The sequence below is a fragment of the Strongylocentrotus purpuratus genome, unplaced genomic scaffold, assembly GCF_000002235.5.
Source record: "Strongylocentrotus purpuratus isolate Spur 01 unplaced genomic scaffold, Spur_5.0 spur5_scaffold_4, whole genome shotgun sequence".
NCBI classification, from domain to species: domain Eukaryota; kingdom Metazoa; phylum Echinodermata; class Echinoidea; order Camarodonta; family Strongylocentrotidae; genus Strongylocentrotus; species Strongylocentrotus purpuratus.
Window position 1 is genome coordinate 2,879,729 of NW_022145610.1, and position 18,309 is coordinate 2,898,037.

Sequence of the window (18,309 nt, forward strand, 5' to 3'; positions counted from 1 at the left end):
GTAATCTGTATAATATTTGCCTGTAATTCATCAATCTATTTCTCTCATTTTTCTCATTTCGTGTATCAAGACCAAATTGTTATAAGGCTAGAATTCCTATTTCAAATTTGGAGTACTGGCCTAGTATTTCAGAGAAATTCCACTCATTTCTAATGATTGATATACAAATCAAAGAATGTTAAAAGATTAGCAGGCAATCTAGCATAAATGGTTTCAGAAAAAGGAAAATATTCTCAAAATAATTTTATGCAGAAACAAACTGAAGTTTTTTTCATCTTGTTTACTCAAACACAAGTTTTAAACAGCAAAAAATAAAAAATTTGATAGGTACTGAGGTCAACTGAAATATATAATTTATTAACTAATAGTTTACCGGTATTTCAATAATCAATATTTATAGAATTTTGTATGTTTATTATGTGAAATCTATTCATTTTCAATGGTTTATAGGACGACACTTATGAGATCCTTCAACACAAGATCGAGAAGAAGTTGAAGAAATACCCAACGACTCTTGGATTCATCATTGAGGGTTTCCCACGAACCATGTCCCAAGCCAAGCTATTCCAAGATAAGGTAAATATAGTAGCCAAGAATTTGTTGATAGTATTTTTATTTGTATTTGTGTGTTTTGGAACATTATTCTTTCTCCATTATGAATGCTGCTAAGTGTGCAAAATTCAGGAACCTTCCCCCCCCCCCAAAGAAAAAACATAAGAAACTGCATAAAAGTTATGCCCATTTTTGTGTCGGCACAAAATGCTTTACAATGTAAAGCGCATAGAGACATACCTTGTATAATGCGCTATAGAAATATAATTTATTATTATTATATTATATTATACTTGTTTTCTATTAAGTATTTAAAAGACTTCATGATTCATCTTGATTCTTATGATTGGAGCCACCACTTACATCCGTGTTCACTCTCAAAGGGCAGAAAACGCCAGAAATATATACTTTATGCTAAACATCAAAGAAGCCTTTTTGGCAGACCCCCAAATGACTACATAATTTGCCAAATATAGATACATACATTCCTCATTACATGAATACAAATATTGTTCCTTCATGTTTAACTTTAAATTTCATGTACCGGTACTTTTTTATTTCCAGTTTTTCGAAAGAAAAAAGACAGCTTTTATTGGTCAAGATTATTGAAAACAAGATACAAACTTTTGCACTGCAAGAGTAAAAAGGATTTAATTACCATTTTGAACCCCCCCCCCCCCCCCCAAAAAAAAAAAAAAAAATCATTTGACAGTTATCTAATTGAATTGCTATTTGTGACTTGATAGCCCCCTTTTTTTTTGGAAGACTCATGCGCTGACATGTTTAAAGGAACATGCACTCAAATAATAATGATAAAAAAGCCATTCTTGTGTACTGAGTATAAATAACATTATGACTTAATTACTTCTACTTCTACGACGATACTCAGCAGGATCCATAAGTCAGGATGTATAGTGCTGAGGAATAAACTATCTAATTAATGTACAGTATGTACTTCAGCCTATAAGAGGTTTGGATGTTATGACTTTAACTCGAAAGCTCTATTCTCTATTTTTAATTTTAACTCAGTACGGAACCCCCGACCTTGTCATCTCGCTGGACTGCGATGAAGTGCGTCTCAAGTACCGTCTTGAGAAGAGGAAGGATACTAGTGAGAGAGAGGATGATAAAGAAGAAGATGTGGTTGCTAGGCGACTGGAAGCTTTTAGGGAGCAGACGTTGCCCGTCGTCACTCATTACAACGCCAAGGATGGCCTTCTTAGAGGAGTAAGATGCCATCCAATTATATTCTTAAATTCAATTGCTTTAATATAGTTTAATTTAGGATTGTATTTTTATGTTCTCTTAGGTTTTTAGTAATATTAAATCTCAATTAGTTTTTTGTCAATGATGAGGAGAGAGCATTCTCCATGATAGAATCTTATGTCCTTTAATAGTTAGGTTTTGGCTCATTTTACTTCTGAAAAATCTGCAACTTTTTTTGAAAGTTTTATTAATCTGTATGAATCTTTGTTTTGGATGCATCATTTTCATCTCAAAGTGCAGAAGAAAGTTGTTAACGTTCTTTGACAGCTGAATGATAATAGTAATAATAATAATAATAACAGTGAAAATAATAATAATAATAATAATAATAGTCAAGTCTAAATGCTTTAAATTGTAATTGATGAGTGATGAAAATTCAGAAGAATATTTATTTGAAAGTTGAAATAAGTAATTCGAATTTAACATTCTTTTGTTGTTTTGTAAAATATAATAGCAAGTGTTCCACCTCACCTTCCAATGGTCTATGTTTAATCTATATTATTATTATTATTGATGGTTATTTTGCAGGTAAATGCAGACCGGGATGAGGATGAAGTGTTCTTTGATGTTGCAAACATGATTGACAGTCTCTTCTTCTCACCCAAGACACCAGCACCACCAGGTAAGTCTGGTTATCAAGACTAAATAAAGTGACCTTGTATCAGCTGTTAACTGTATCTGCCCTTTCATTTGAATTCATATCTGATATCTGTATATTTAGCTAACGTAACCTTATTATTATTTTGATATTGTTTTAATTAAATTGCGCATTAGGGCAGCTGGGCTAAAGCCAGAGTAACACTTTATAGGGGCATTGAGCTTCACCTGGGATTGTGCACAATATAAATGAAGCTATATTATTATTATTACCGGTAGTAGTAGTAGTACTATTATTACTATTCCAGAGCTTTTTCATTATATGTTTTGCAGGGCCAATTCATAAAGCGGGTACATATATTTTTTGGAATTTGGTCTGTGGTTAACGGAATGATTTAAGATCAAATGTTAAAGATTCCTTCAAAAACGTATCTAATTCATAACCAGTTTGGTGAATTAATTGTGATAGTTTACAGATAAAAGACAGAATTTACAACATAGTATACAAATGTAACCAATTTACCATTAATATATGTACAGAATCAACAAATGGAAATACTAATAGCAATATGATTTTATAATCCAATTGTGTTATGTTTCTGTAATTTCATTAGCTTCATAAGCTTTTCAAACATGAATTATGCATGGTACAGACAATACAAGAGTGATTGATCAAGATTTGAACGAAATAATTTAATAGAATGACATCATCAAGTTATCAAGTTGGTTAAAGCAATTGTTATTCTTTGAATATATTGATATTTAATTGTAAATACAATAGAAATAATAATAAATAATAATAATAAACAATATTTATAAGGCGCTTAATACTGATGTCTCTAAGCGCACCATATTCTGACTTAACAATTATTTACCAAAACTTATAATAAACACACAACTTATACATCTGTTCTTTATTCAATAAATCATGCATATATAATAATACAACCTGTAAATAATACAACCTGTTTTTGAAGCGTTAATAAATGAATGGCTGTAATGGCATGTACCTTATCTTGAGATGAATTTTGTTTTGTTTTGTTTTGTTTTTAGGTACACCTGGGAAATCCAGTCCACTCCCTCCAATCAAAAGCCAGAAAGAAGATCAAACAAGTCAAGAGCAATCACAAGCAGAGGTAACTATAAGAGAAACATCCTTCATCTTTCTGATATGACTCAATGAAATTATTAATCCTAAAAGGGACGGGATAGGGGATATCTGCATGGGTTTCACTCTCCTGTAATATTATACAAATAACGCACGTCCCAGAGTGCAATAGCGGTGAATGCAGTACGCGCGAGGTTTCTTTAGATTGGTGCCGCTCTGTGCAACGAGCCGCTTGCGGCGAGTTGACAGTGCGAACCATCTGAAGAAACCGAGCGTTTACTGCATTTACGTTTTGCACAACAGGGTCAAGTGCGTTATTTGTTTTATAAAATAGCGACACAAATAGCAAAAACGAAACTTTAGATCTAATAAGTTAGAGTCTACGAGAGTTCGATCTAGATCTAGATCTAGAGTTATGTTGGTTCTAACTGTTGTTAGACTACTTCTAATTAGACTAAGACCTTGCAGGCTTACCAAAAAGTCAATGGGATTCATTGCCTTGATTAAAAATAAAATCCATACAGTGGGTCTAGAGACGAGTCTACATCAGACAGCTGAAATTCCTGGCTTCATTATAAAATCCAAAAGTCAAAACAGGCCTAAATCCAAGGCAAAAGTAAAATAAAAATTTGCTTTTTAATAATACCCCGCTGGCCGCTCTATACTAGCTAGCTAGAGCTAGCTACGCGTACGTTGCGCTGGGGATCATGGTGGAGCGTACAATATTAGCTACGCGTAGCCTACAATAATTGCAATGCAACTCGAGGGAGCGCGTACTACACGTACGCGCGCGCACTGGATCTCCATGGTCACGCGTACGCACCGTGCAATATAACTTTTTACTGCGCTTTTTCTGCACTCATTTCTGCAAAATCGTGCTTGCATCAAAATTTTTTCAATGTCATGTGACGCGTATTGACCAATCACGATGCTTAAAATACTAGAGCCATTTTATAAATCCCCAATAACGTCTTAGATTTTTTTTTGCTCCATGTTTTCATAACTTTTAAGCCTTGAATTCGCGCATCTTTCGACGCCAAATTCATAACTTTCAAACTTTTTGCTGCGCATCTAATTTGCAATCTCTGAGATACTAATACAGTGTACACACAAATTTTGTTATTACTTATCTCTATAAAGATAAATTATTGTAGATGTTTGTAAATGAAGTCTCAATATTTCATTTTCTTATTTTGGGGAATTCAGAAGCAATTATCAATGCAATTAGAAATAATGAAACATATTTAACTATTGCTTGAGATGAAGGTTTTAATTCAATTCATTTTTCTTTTCTTTATTTCATTCAGGCTGAAAAGGAAGCTCTTGTTGATGAAGCAGTTGCATTACTCAACAGTGGAGTTTCTGTGGATTGTAAGTTTATACATCTTTCTTTATTTAATTACCCTCTTATTGAAATTAATTAATTAAGTGAGAAAAGGAAAGAAAAACATTCTTATGATCACTTAAATACAATTTCAGTCAGTGAATTTATTGAAAGATTGTGTTATGTTCTTTTTGATGGCAAAATGACATACTGTTAACTAGCACACAATTGTATGTGGATTTTTTGGTAAAGCAAGAAAAATGAGAAGGGAGCAGAAGGATACATCGGAATAATAAATTGGTTTTACAGTCAAAACCAGTTTAGCGACCACCTGCCTACAAAGACCACATTTTTAGTTTCCCTTGAAAATGGTTCCTCATTACTAAAGGAACCTCTACATAAAGACCACCTGACTATAAAGACCACATTTCTTGTCTCCCTTGGGTTGTTTTTATAAACAGGTTTCACTGTAGCTCTTTTGATAATGTATTTTGTAATCCTTTCTTTCCTTGTGTTTTCAGTGGTTGTGGAGCCTGCTGTGGAGAAAGTTGATTCAAATGTAACAGGGGGAGGAGAAGATGGCAAATCAGAAGGTAATGAATAAATCATCATTTAGTTCTAATCTCTTTCACATACCAAAAAGTGCATTTGTATTTCATTTATTTGATCACAGTAGATATCTTCTCTCAATCAGCTAAAAGCTGTTTTTTCAGTTTTTTTCAAAGTTGGTTATCATCACCAAACTCTCCAGAATTCATTGTTGTAATCTATGTCAATAAATTAGTATCAATGTATCATCTTTTGATCTAGAAGGATCTGAATTACAAGATATACTTGAGCAGAAAGTTTAAAATTTCCATTTGAGTCAATTTCTAGTGCAGTACATTAATTGTGCTGTTAGTGAATGAGATTAAAATAATCAAAGATATTAAACTGGCAAAGCATACTTAGGCAAATGAATAATCACTATCTTTGAGTACCAATTGGCTATTTCTTGTAGATTTTTCATAACTTCCATTGACACTGTCTCATTTAATATACAATTAAAAATAATAATATTGTATTCTATATTCCACAGTTAAATGTGCATGTAGCGAGACTTTGAATGTGCATGTAATTAAAAGCTATTTTCTTGTTTCATTTTTTTTCTTCAGTGGTAGAAGAAGCAATAACTGCAGAACAATCACCAGTGACAGGAGGTGATGATAGCACACTGCCCTCTACAGGTAGGTTTAAAACATTGTTATCATGGTGACTATTGAAGGTAGATTTAATGGCAATATATACATGTACATATACAGTATATAGCAGTATTGGTATATTTATGAAGACTATAAAGATTTAGTTAATCATATTGATATTTGAAAATTGTTTAACAAAGGAATGGATAGACAATAGCAGATACAGGTGAAATAGAAGGAGAACAGTATGCAAAAAGAAAGAGATGAAAAAGCAAGGAAATGAGAAATAAGGAGGAACAGGAACAGATGAGTTATATAAGGCATAGAAATATTTATTTTTGATAAACAAATATACTTTATTGATCAATCGGAGAGGAAGCATATTTACAAATAACGAGAAGTTAGGATACTACAGTTGTATTCCCAATTGCAGAGATCATGGAAATACAGAAATTGAAAAATGGCACATGCCTGTGATTCCTCTACCTTTTAAAAGATTTGTGTGCTAATTAAGATCCAAGGGGTTGTCAATTAAAACAATGAAAATAAGAAAACAAAAAAACAGTAAGTATAGATATGTGTAATTTGAGTATGTCCATTTTTATTTAGAGTTGGATAATTTGAATATTCATTTAGCATGTATAATAACTACATGTTCCAATTGTTTGTATTGCAGATGGGAGTGCAGAAGCCAAGCTGAAAGATGCTAAGATCATTTTTGTTGTAGGTGAGTCAACTGCAACTTTTAAAGTTTATGCTATAACAAAACCTGAAGTTAACACTCTTGTGATTTTTTTTGCCTCCTGCATTGAAATGTCAAGATTCAAGATTTCATTGTCCATATATAATACAGATATTTGTTTTCCATTGGTGTAACATGTAATATGTAAAACATAAGAAAAAAAACATGGTGTCGTGTGCTGAAAGCCAGAAAGGCGTCAAGACTCTAAAAAGAAAAAGTCTATGAGCAGGTACGGTCCTCCGGCTTTCAGCACAAAACATAACAAGACAGTTACAATGTATATGACGAATACACTGTACATAGCAAAAATTTTAAATACAATTCTGAATCACATCATGGATAAATTCTGGTATGAATATAAATGTGAATATGAAAGTAGAATAGGAGTAGAATAGGAGCAGCATCACAATCAAAATATGAGCAGAAAGAGAAAGAAAAAGAAAGCTCAAGCTCTAGCTCTCCCACTATTCACAAGATTCTTTTTAGTTAAGACAACGTCAAGCTAATGAAGGGGGGGTGGGGGGGGGGGCGTGCTGATGTGCAAAGTTTGTTTCACTGTGCTTGTATAAGATTCTGTTCCTTTCCTGACCAATGTTTAATGCTTATATATCTCTTTTTACACACTATATCAAAGACAAAAGAAAAAATGTCAAAGTGAGATAGGCATACTGTTGAAAAGGGTGTTAACTCACACACTTTTTCAGAGAGTTTATGCCCTTTTGGGTAATAACAGTCAACAATTGTCTGAAAGAATACTTTGAAGAATATTTTAACATGACATTTGTATACACTGTATATTTTGTCATGTTATTGCTGTAGAGTGTCCAAAGTTGTGAAATTATGCATTCTATTTATCAATGACAAGTTTGATTTTTCTGTTGCTATAGGGGGACCAGGCTCAGGCAAGGGCACACAATGTGCAAACATTGTTTCCAAATATGGCTTCACCCACCTGTCCAGTGGTGACCTCCTGAGGGCAGAGGTTGCGTCAGGGTCAGATCGGGGCAAGGAACTGACAGAGATCATGGAAAAGGGACAGCTTGTACCTTTGGTAAACAAGATCTCATGCATCAATTCTTTGAATATTTTTTTATTCCATTGAAAATTACATACATTAAGTTATTTTGAATCGTATAAATAATAATAATGGATATTTTTATTGTGCATGTAAACACCATGCAAGGAGCTGAAGGCACTTCAAATATTTCCCTGGCTCTGTTAGGCTACTAATTTCGGTGCTCAAAGCTTTCAAGGAATTCTCTCTTACTGATACCCATTAACACCTGGGTGGATAGTGGCAAATGTAGGTTAATGTGTTGCTTTATTTATGCACTCATCGTTTCTTATTATGTTACTCTTAGATTGATTTATTGACAGCTCTGTAGAAGACAGTTGAATGCAGAGCTGCTTTCAAATGTAATTGTGATGTATTCAAGAGGAGTCGCAATGGCTCAGGAGTAACATGAAGGTCCAGGTTTTGAAACCAAGTCGATGTGCTAGTGCCCTTTGGTAAGGCATTAATCCTCATTAAAAAGTCCCTCAGAGAAAACTTAAAGCTGCTGGTCCCCTGCATACACATGCTTTTTTAACAGTCAGATTAACAACATATATCGAGCCAAACCAAACCATTTGTTTTATTGTATCTTATTTTTTAAAATCCAGGATGTCGTGTTGGCACTGCTGAAGGAGAAGATGATCGCAGTTGCTGAGACATCGACCGGTTTCTTGATTGACGGGTACCCCAGGGAAGTGGAACAAGGAGCAGAGTTTGAAAAGCAGGTAAGAATCAAACTTTCTCTTCTTTGCTAAGAATTCATTTACTAGTTTGTCTGTTTCAAGACTGGTCCAACTTAGAGTTACCATACATATATGGTTTAACAGCTCTTTGAAAGGGTTGTATTCCGGTAGTTGGCCTAGCAGTAATGTTGGTGGTACAATAATTAGCTCTCTGTCTTCGCCTACAAAATAAACTGACTCCTGAATTCGAAAGTGAGTCATTTCTTTCAAATGGTTAATTTAAAATGCCAGTCCCCAAATATAAATAGTACCTGTTTGATACAAAGCTGTAAAATCCCACTCGCACACACATATATTATACCCTCATGCTCACACTTATTTGAGCGTTTGGATGATGAAAAACTCTGTTTGTATCTTTCAAGACTACTTGTATCTTTGTCTCGATCTACCAGTATTTAAAAAGTACTATGAGTCTGTTTTTACTGTGATCTGATTATAGAGAATGTATATTCACATTCTGTTGTTGTTAGCTCTAGATAAGAATTTTTTTTTTGTGGACTTTTATTAGTACTTTTCAGAAGCTATATATTTGTCTTCACCAGTGATATAAAAGTATCATTGATCTTATGATTGTGTCATACAGTTCTTAGATCTGACATAGCATTATGCTGCAAACATCTTTATTAACTGTTACTTGTACATGTATCATACACAAATATTATTTCACTACTGATATCATTTGATGTACCAGTATTTCTAAAATATGTATGTAAATATTTATCTATATTTATGTTGTGTTGATTTCCTCTTATCTCCACAAGTGTTATAAGCATATTATGAATCTATTCGTTCTGTCTGTCTTCAGATTGGAGAGTGCACGTTCACACTCTACTTTGAGGTGTCAGATGAAACCATGACAGCGAGGCTCTTGAATCGTGCAAAGACCAGCGGACGGGTCGACGACAATGAAGAAACGATAAAGAAGAGGCTGGCAACGTTCCACGAATCGACCAAACCTGTCGTAGATTGCTACACAGAGAAGGGAAAGCTCAAGATGGTCAGTGAGAGAGAGATAAACATTTTTTTTTCTTCCTACCCTTCCTTGAAAGTTGCTTAAAATTTGTAGGCTGGCTCAATATTTGTGATTTCATCTTGAGCTTTAAAAGAAATTACCATGTGAATGGGCAGAGAGAGGAAAAAAAATTGCACAGACTCTCCATTTTTATTGAATGATGTGTTGTTGTATAATACTAAAGATTCTTACAAGGAAAATAAGCATAAAATATGATTAAAAAAAATAAAATAATTGAAGATTGCAAAATAGATAGCGGTCCACAATGACAATCTAGTTGCTATAAGAGAAGGATCAAATGATTGATCCTAACCTCTAGAACAATACTGTAATTTTACATCTTTTAAAAGTTCAGATCTTCATTAGATGTTGAATTAAATTTCACTGTTGAAAATGGTGCATTTGTTTGTGACATATAGATGTACCTGTTGGGAAGCACATTTAGATGCAATATTAAACATTTCTTAATTCCTTTGTAGGTCTCTGCTGAGGCAGGTTCAGAGGAGGTCTTCGTCCTGGTGAAGGAGATCTTCGATGGATGCGGTTTCAAGGCTCTAGAAGAACCCCAGACCACAGAGGAGGCTGCACCTCCCACAGAGGGCGCCACTGAGGCAACTGAAGCACCGGCTGAAGCACCCACTACAGGGGATGCACCGACAGAGGAACCAGCAGTCGAAGCAACAACTGACGCCCCTGCAGAGGCACAGGCCGATGCACCTGCTGTGGCACCAGCAACCGAAGAGGCACCAGCAGAGGCACCAGCAACCGAAGAGGCACCAGCAGAGGCACCAGCAACCGAAGAAACACCGGCAGATGCACCGGCAGAAGAGGCACCGGCAGAAGAGGCAGCACCTGCTGATGGTGCAGCGGAGACTGAGAAAGTGGAGGAGGCCAAGGCTCCTGCTCCCAAGGATTTCTTCTTTGTCGTTGGTAAGCAATATTGACCAAGTACATCTTGGGAGATTCATTGATGGGTTGATCTTAGAAGTATTGATCATCATGAAGCTAACAACATACATGTTGATGGATGCCCAATAGATAGCAAATAGCATACCGGTAACTGTAAAACCTCGATATGTTTCCAAGTAGAGAATGGAATTGGATTTCCTTAAAATAGAAGTTCATTGATTTAATGTTAACATGCTAGGACCTGGTATCCTGGCTAATGTTTTTGATATTCATGAGCCTCTTGTATTATGGGGATGGCTGCATTGCATGAGAGTGATTCCTATATTGTATATAGTTAGTCATCAACCTTCGTTTTAGCATAAGTTTTCATGAGTTTTATTGATACATAAAGGTGAAGAAATATTTGAAATTATTTTTTTGGGGTCAACAGCCCGTTATCAATGTGCATAGTAAGCATAAGCAAAACATCAAACATTCTTTGATGATAATCTCCTGATTCTTTCTCCTCCACAGGTGCCCCCGGCACTGGCAAGAAAGCTGTAGCTAAGGCCCTGGCCGAGAAGATGAACTTCAAGCACCTCTCTGCAGGCAGTGTCCTCTCTGACTCCTCCAACCTTGATCAGGGAATGAGTGAAGCCATTGCTGCGGCTCTGGCTCAAGGGTCACTGGTCGCTACAGGCATCCTTCTCAGTATCCTCGGGAGGGTGGTGGAGGCTAACAGTGATGCTGCAGGGTTTGTCCTAGACAGCTTCCCCAAGTCAATGGAGCAGATTGTTGCCTTTGATGAATCGGTATGTAGAATTTGCTTTTGATATCCATGGTTTGTGTGTGGATGAATTGGAACCGAGGACACTCTTAAAATCTTGACCTTCACTTTGGCGACCACTCGCAAAACGAGGATGCACATGGTTCAAGACCCTGTAAATTGTTTATAATTTGAGATCATTTCATATAGGGGTACGTTATTTAGGTGCTCTATTGAATAGAAAATGTAAGTCCTCAGTTATGCTGTTAACTTTCACATTGTCCTCAGGACGTTATATTTCTACCAAAATGTGTCCTTAAATATGTAATAACATACTACGAATGTGTATTATAAGTCCTCAATTTACACCAGCTGTTTATTTTCTTACCATGAAGACAGGTCCTGTGTGGCATGTGTTCCTTTTGCGAAAGTTGGAATTCTGAAGATCTACTCTCTTTCATGATTGTTATAGTGCTGATATCAGTCAAGCAATGACATAAATTATTTCCCCCTTTACTTCAATGACTAATTCTATGATTCTTTCTTAGTAGATTAAGTAACTATTTTCAGTACTATCTTTGTAAAGCACATTCAGAAGTGCCTGTATGGACTATAAAATCATAATTGATCATTGTTGGTACTCTCATCTCGCTTTCACAGAAAATTGGCAGGGTGACAGGTTTCATCCACCTGGATGGCACCCGGGAGGAGGCAGAGGAGAGCTTGAAGGGGAAGAAGGAGGCAGGAGAACGGGGAGAGGAGACAGAGGAGGTCGCCAAGAACAAGATGGATGCCTTTGAGAAGGAGGCTCCTGCAGTGGTAGAGCATTACGAGAAGAACAACATCCTCAAGAAGGTAAGCCTATCTTTAATCCTTGATGGCGCGTTAATTAAGAAAAGTTATTAGTTTATCATAATTAAGACATCAAATTAATGTCATCCCCTTGAACTGTAGTGGTTTAGACGACAAATTATTTCATATCTGGGCCCATATTGACATTAACTTGGAATTAACATTTTGTCCACAATTGTTTACCTAAAAGTGTGGAGGCTTGTCTACCTGCCAGTCATTTTATACTTGTGTATACTAAGTGCTATTTTATCTGGAGTTATCTCTGTACAGAAATACTATTGAAGCTGATTCTTTGAATTTAGTATACTGGCATGGAATTCTAAACTAACAGAGTGCAATATATCTTTTGATGATTAGTCTCATTTCACACCTGTTTACACATAGGCAGCAAACGCTACAGAAAAACTACCACGGCAAAACGTTATGAGATAAGAAAAAAAACCCTGAAAGCTTGATATGTCATTTTATCAAGTGTCGTTTTGGCTGATACAGTCAAACCTGCTTTCGTGACCACCTGTCTACAAAGACCACATTTTTTGTTGCCCTTGAAAATGGTTTCTCATTGAAACATGTACTAAAGGAGCCTGTACATAAAGGCCACCTGTCAATAAAGACCACTTTTCTTGTCTCCCTTGGGTGGTCTTTATAGACAGGTTTCACTAGTATTGGCAAATTAGCAGTGTTCATATTATATTGTCAAATTAATGGAAGTCTTCCTGTCTCTTTGCTTCTCTTTCCAGTTTTCATTCAAGGAGGTTGCTAACGATCTTTCAACCGTCCTCGACGCGGTGTCAGCCTTAAGTGGAGAATAAGCCTCGTCCCCGGCCCCCAATACCACTTTATATTTTCATCAAATTGGCAACTTTTATATTTTTTTTATTTCTATAATGTTGTATATAATATTTAAATGAAAATTGTGTTTCTTAAAGAAAATAAATGGACATCATCTTTCAAAATTAAAACTATTTGTATGGAAACTTGTAGATTTTGTAGCTTTCAATGTTTACTCTTAAAATGAAAAGATTTTAATCTTTATGTATTTCTTTTGAAATTCCTGGCATCTAACAACATCAGGTAGTTCAACAAATCTATCTGCTACATTTTAACGGCTCTCAATAAAAATTCAATTTTTCAGGCACAAAAAATGTGGACTGTGTTCCTTGATGGGTTAAACTCTTTTAAATTTCTTCTTCTTTCTTTATAATCTATACCACATTCCTGCTGCAGAACAGATACAAGTACATTTTGTTGGTGTTTTTGCCAAAGTGTTCCAATTCGCTCTGCTCTTCACAATTTTGGAAAGAGTTTTCTTGTAGTATGTCAAAACATGAAGAATCCTCTGCTCTGTGTTGATTAATGCTGCAAGCTTTTTAGAGGGATTTTTTTTTTAAATGAACGAACAAGGAATTGGGTGTGTTTTTGTAATCAAAGAGCAAGTAAGGGTTATTAATTGGAGTTTGGATGGATTTAATCGTTATAAATGATTGGGAAAAGAGTACATGATTTTAATCATTGCAGAATTAATTTTTTTCTTGAACTTTTTTTTGTTTAAAAAAAAAATTTGTTTTGTAGACAGCGCCCTTGAGGACAGCAGTTAGTTAACTGAAGAGGAGACCTTATTGAAATAAAATGGAAAACAAATCAATATGTAAATATCGTGTTGTAGATTTTTGATGTATATGAGGTACTCTAGTTATTTTTATTGTTTAACTGTGAACAAGGAGATTTATGAAGATGTACAGATCTGAATTGCTTTATACATGTACCAAAGTATCAGATTTTGGATAACAAATTAATTGATTCATAGAATTTTACTAATTCAGAATAAAAATGAGCATGCATGTGTATATATTCAATGCTATCATTGTGTAAGGTATATTACTTTATGAATCAAGTGTAAAATATATGGAAGTATATTAGTATAAAGATGTTAAAGTATATGAAATATTGCCCTTTTAGCTCCAAACAGACAACATGCATATATCACTTCAATATTGAGTTACTGTCCTGATGGCTCATAACACACTCTACATAAACAATTAAAAAAATGCCAATGTACAATGTGTTGTCATGAAAACTCCTGATAGTAATAACATTGCCAAGTTATATACCGGTATCGTTCATAAAGAGATGAGTTTTATGACATTATATTTTTCTAAAATGTATTTTGCACGTGAGAGAACCTTCTCTAAACTACCACATCAAATTTATTGTAAAAACAATATGAAATATGTTGTAAAAACTATTGTAATTGTTGTGATGTGTGTTGATGTGACTAATGAGGTCCCTTTTTTCTCATTTGTGAATTTAAAGAAAATGTGTAGGTCTCATAGCTCAATGTAAATTGTTGGTTAAAACCGTCCTTGCAATTAATTACAATGTAGATCGATGTTTACATAGGAATTACCTGTACAACAGAATGTATCATATTTTGGGGGTAAAATATATACATTTTATTACAAGCTTACTGTGACAGGAAAAAACAAAATACAAATCTATATAGTACTGAATATTTGTGAATAGTCACCACAATTCTGATATTCATCTTTGATCTTGTAATGTTCCATCCAAATTCATCGCTGCCTAGAAATTATTTTGGAAAAAAGAATTGACAAATTTGTGTGTGAATTTTTCATCATGTTCGTGTGCATATTTGATATGCATATTTCTTGAAAGAGAATAAGATTTTCAACTAGTTCAAGACCAATAATAGAATCCAGTGTCAAATTTATAAGAGAGGTAATAAAGGTATATTTTATTTTTCAGCAATAAAATTTGGGATGTGTTGGGTATCGTAATACTTTTTGTGATTCTTTGGATTTCATCAAAATTGAATTTTGATGTCTTTTTTAAAAGGTGTGTTTCTTTGTGTGTAGTGTGTAGATATACACTTGTATGAGCAATACATATATATAGTTCTCTAAACATCTGTGAAAACAAGTTGAAGAAAAAGTCCTTTTACAGAAAAAAAAAACTGTTGCTTGTTGACTTTGACTGAAAGTGCCATTATCAAGTGGCTAAATTATCAATGTGTACTGTTAATTCATACCAATGGTAAAAATTAATCTTGTTTACAAGTAAATTTAAATGTTTTTATAGAATACAGGATAGTTTTCTTTTTGCCCAAACTCTTCTTTGGAAGTTGTTTTAGTCAGCTGTAGATAATAGTTTTCCACATTTTAACCAGACCTAACTAGCATATAGTGTATTGAATATATTTCTTTTCTTACAATTAGGGAAGTGCCGTTGCTACATTGTTTGTTTTAAGGGATTCTAAGTTTAAGGATTCTAACCGTCACTGCCACCCAACACCCATGTCCCCTCCCTCATACAGGTATCTGTATATAATGTACAAATTCAATTCTCAGGAGATAAATACATGTCCTTAATGTTGTAGTATATTCTTTTTGAACATGCATGTATTAATTATTTGTCAGATGGTTATAGATCATCCATGATCATTATTCAATTTTAAGTTGAGCTTTAATTAAAAATATTTGGGAACCTTTAAAGAACACTAAAGAAAAAAAGCTGCATAATTTGTTTCCTACATTTTTAAAGTATACTAGATTTTGATACCTATTCATTATAAACCAATACTACTTTGTACCTTAAAAGTTGATTAATCATTGTTTATTATTAGAAACAACTTTTGCATAGATCAAACATAATTAATAACCTTTCTTTTTTGTAAATATTTTGTAAAATAATAATCGTGGAACAAATAGCTGATGAAGTTATAATTGCACCATGTTTGTTTACTATCCAATGCAACTAGCTATACTGTCTTTTTCTCACAGAATTAACATCGTGTAACCTGTAATGATTTAGAATTCTTTCTTTCTGTTTTTGTATATTTATTCAACTGTCAATTCATGCAAAGTGTGGCACTTGAAATATGAAATAAATTTATAAGCAACTGCAGAAATCTTGTGATGTGTCTTTATGTAGTACTTGCATGTCAGTGTTAATATAGTTTTATATTGGATTCATCCACTCCTCAGCTTTAATCAGCTTGTATAATAATAATAATAATAATAGCCTAATAGTCCACTCCAAATTTTATTAAACCGAAACGGAAATTCTTTTTGCCCAATTGATCGTGAGCCCGGCAGCCACTGAGCAGCGCCAGATCGACGTTGCTCTATCCCTTATTGTTGAACGCCAAACAAGGTAGCAACAACTCCCATCTTTTAACGTCTTTTGGTATGACGCGGCCGGGGTTCGAACCCACGACCTCCCGGTTGTGAGGCGGACGCTCTACTGACTAAGCCAACACTCCGGTCTTAAATTTTTTATTAAACCGAAACGGAAATTCTTTTTGCCCAATTAATCGTGAGCCCGGCAGCCACTGAGCAGCGCCAGATCGACGTTGCTCTATCCCTTATTGTTGAACGCCAAACAAGGTAGCAACAACTCCCATCTTTTAACGTCTTTTGGTATGACGCGGCCGGGATTCGAACCCACGACCTCCCGGTTGTGAGGCGGATGCTCTACTGACTGAGCCAACACTCAGGTTGATAAACATTTTGTTTGCCTCTCTGCACGGCTGATTGTTTTCCACATGTGCATTTTTGCACAATGCAAAATAGGCACCATTTGAGGGGGGCCTGGGAGGCCCCCCTCGACATTTTCGGAGATTGCACTGCAACCGCTCGTAATTTTGAATTGTTGTTTCATGACTTTTTCCCCTCAAGTCTTATGCACATTTTGATACCATTTTCGTCGAAATCTGATATACCTGTAAGGTGTTACATAACAATTAGTGCGCATGTCATCAAAAAGTGATATAATTGCATATATTCATGTACAAGCAGAAATGTGAATACGGTTTAGATGTATTTCTTCCTAAGTGGGGGATATGGATTGATATCAAATTGCTTTTATATGTTTCTCAAAGTAACTTGATGTATTCCAGAACAAGAATATATTAGAAATAAAACAATAGATAAAATAAGAAATAAAAAAAACAATAAAATACATAAGATAAAATGATGAATTTTGAATGCGTATTCATAATTTATGCAAATTAACCTATGCGTTTTCAAATATACAAATAATGAAACCTCATGAATTTGAGAAGGAAACATTTACTCAATAAATTTTCCAAGAATCTTCACAAGTCTACAAACAAATATGTAGAGTTTTCTGTAAAATGCATAAAATTAGCTTTTGCATAATTAATTAGGCTATAACGACAACAATTTGCATATTAGGAAAAAAAACTAATTTTACCATCTTGTTTCTTACGGAAATATCTACAAACATGCAAATTTTTGAGTTCATCGGACATCTGACGGCCAAGATCATGGGGGGGGGGGGGGGGGGAGGGGGCCAGGAGCCCCCTCCCTCCCCCCCCCCCCCCCAGTCAGTGAGGTGCTCAAAATAGCCCAGTACAGTAAGGGTTAAAAGTAATGATATCCATTGGGCCTTTTACAAAGAAAATGAATCTAGATAAGTCACCACATATGGCAAATTGGAATTACTGGAACAATAAAACTCAATGATAGATTACATGGGGAGCTATATTCATGGGGACTGATTTGACTAATTAAGTTCCAATTGTGAAAGGAAAAACAAATATAACATTTGTAGTTTATACACCCATGTAATTGTTTTGTTAATCCAGGAATATGAATGATGAATCTAGGAAAAGTTTTGACAGTTATCAAATCTGAATTTAATTGAGTAATATTCTTATTTGTGTTTTCTTTTCACAGCTATTCAATTTTATGAGGTGATCCCATTTAATCGGACCCATGAGGATTTGACTTATAGCTTAAGAAAACGACCAATCCCTCCAAAACAAAAAAGCAAAACATTTCCCCCAATTAAACAAACATACTTTAATTTTAGATTTTTATATAGTTTTGACCTCATATGCAGTCGTCCAGGGAATCAATAAAAAGACATTTTAGCATTCGGACTGAATGCCAACTTATTCTTTGCACCCAGACCCTTTGAGATTCTATTTGACTTTCAATTGTAATTTTTCATGATTTTTGAGTTGAAAAGAGTATAGGAATCACTGGGTCATTTTTCAAACAAAACATGTCTTTTAAAACACATTGAAATATTCACGTGATTGCAATTTATTCAGCCTGTATTTAATTATGACAGCTACTTGACAGATATATTATTTCATAAATTAAACTTCGAACATCAACAAATAAGTGCAAAGGTATTGCCGAAGACTAATCCTAGGACGGCGTGTGCTGCTCGTG

The 18,309-nt window shown here is 34.6% G+C and overlaps 1 protein-coding gene across 1 annotated transcript in view; it reads left to right on the forward strand.

Moving 5' to 3' along the window:
• Positions 1-18,309, forward strand: part of LOC588348 (sperm adenylate kinase) — a gene marked incomplete at its 3' end in the record, with an annotated part of 35,208 nt that overhangs the window by 6,921 nt on the left and 9,978 nt on the right. Inside the window, 15 exon segments of the mRNA NM_001081967.1 lie at positions 451-576; positions 1,582-1,779; positions 2,347-2,440; positions 3,469-3,551; positions 4,831-4,894; positions 5,369-5,440; positions 6,002-6,073; positions 6,705-6,755; positions 7,658-7,821; positions 8,433-8,549; positions 9,373-9,564; positions 10,059-10,509; positions 11,002-11,279; positions 11,894-12,088; positions 12,826-13,062. Coding sequence (NP_001075436.1) covers positions 451-576; positions 1,582-1,779; positions 2,347-2,440; positions 3,469-3,551; positions 4,831-4,894; positions 5,369-5,440; positions 6,002-6,073; positions 6,705-6,755; positions 7,658-7,821; positions 8,433-8,549; positions 9,373-9,564; positions 10,059-10,509; positions 11,002-11,279; positions 11,894-12,088; positions 12,826-12,897 — 2,229 coding nt within the window.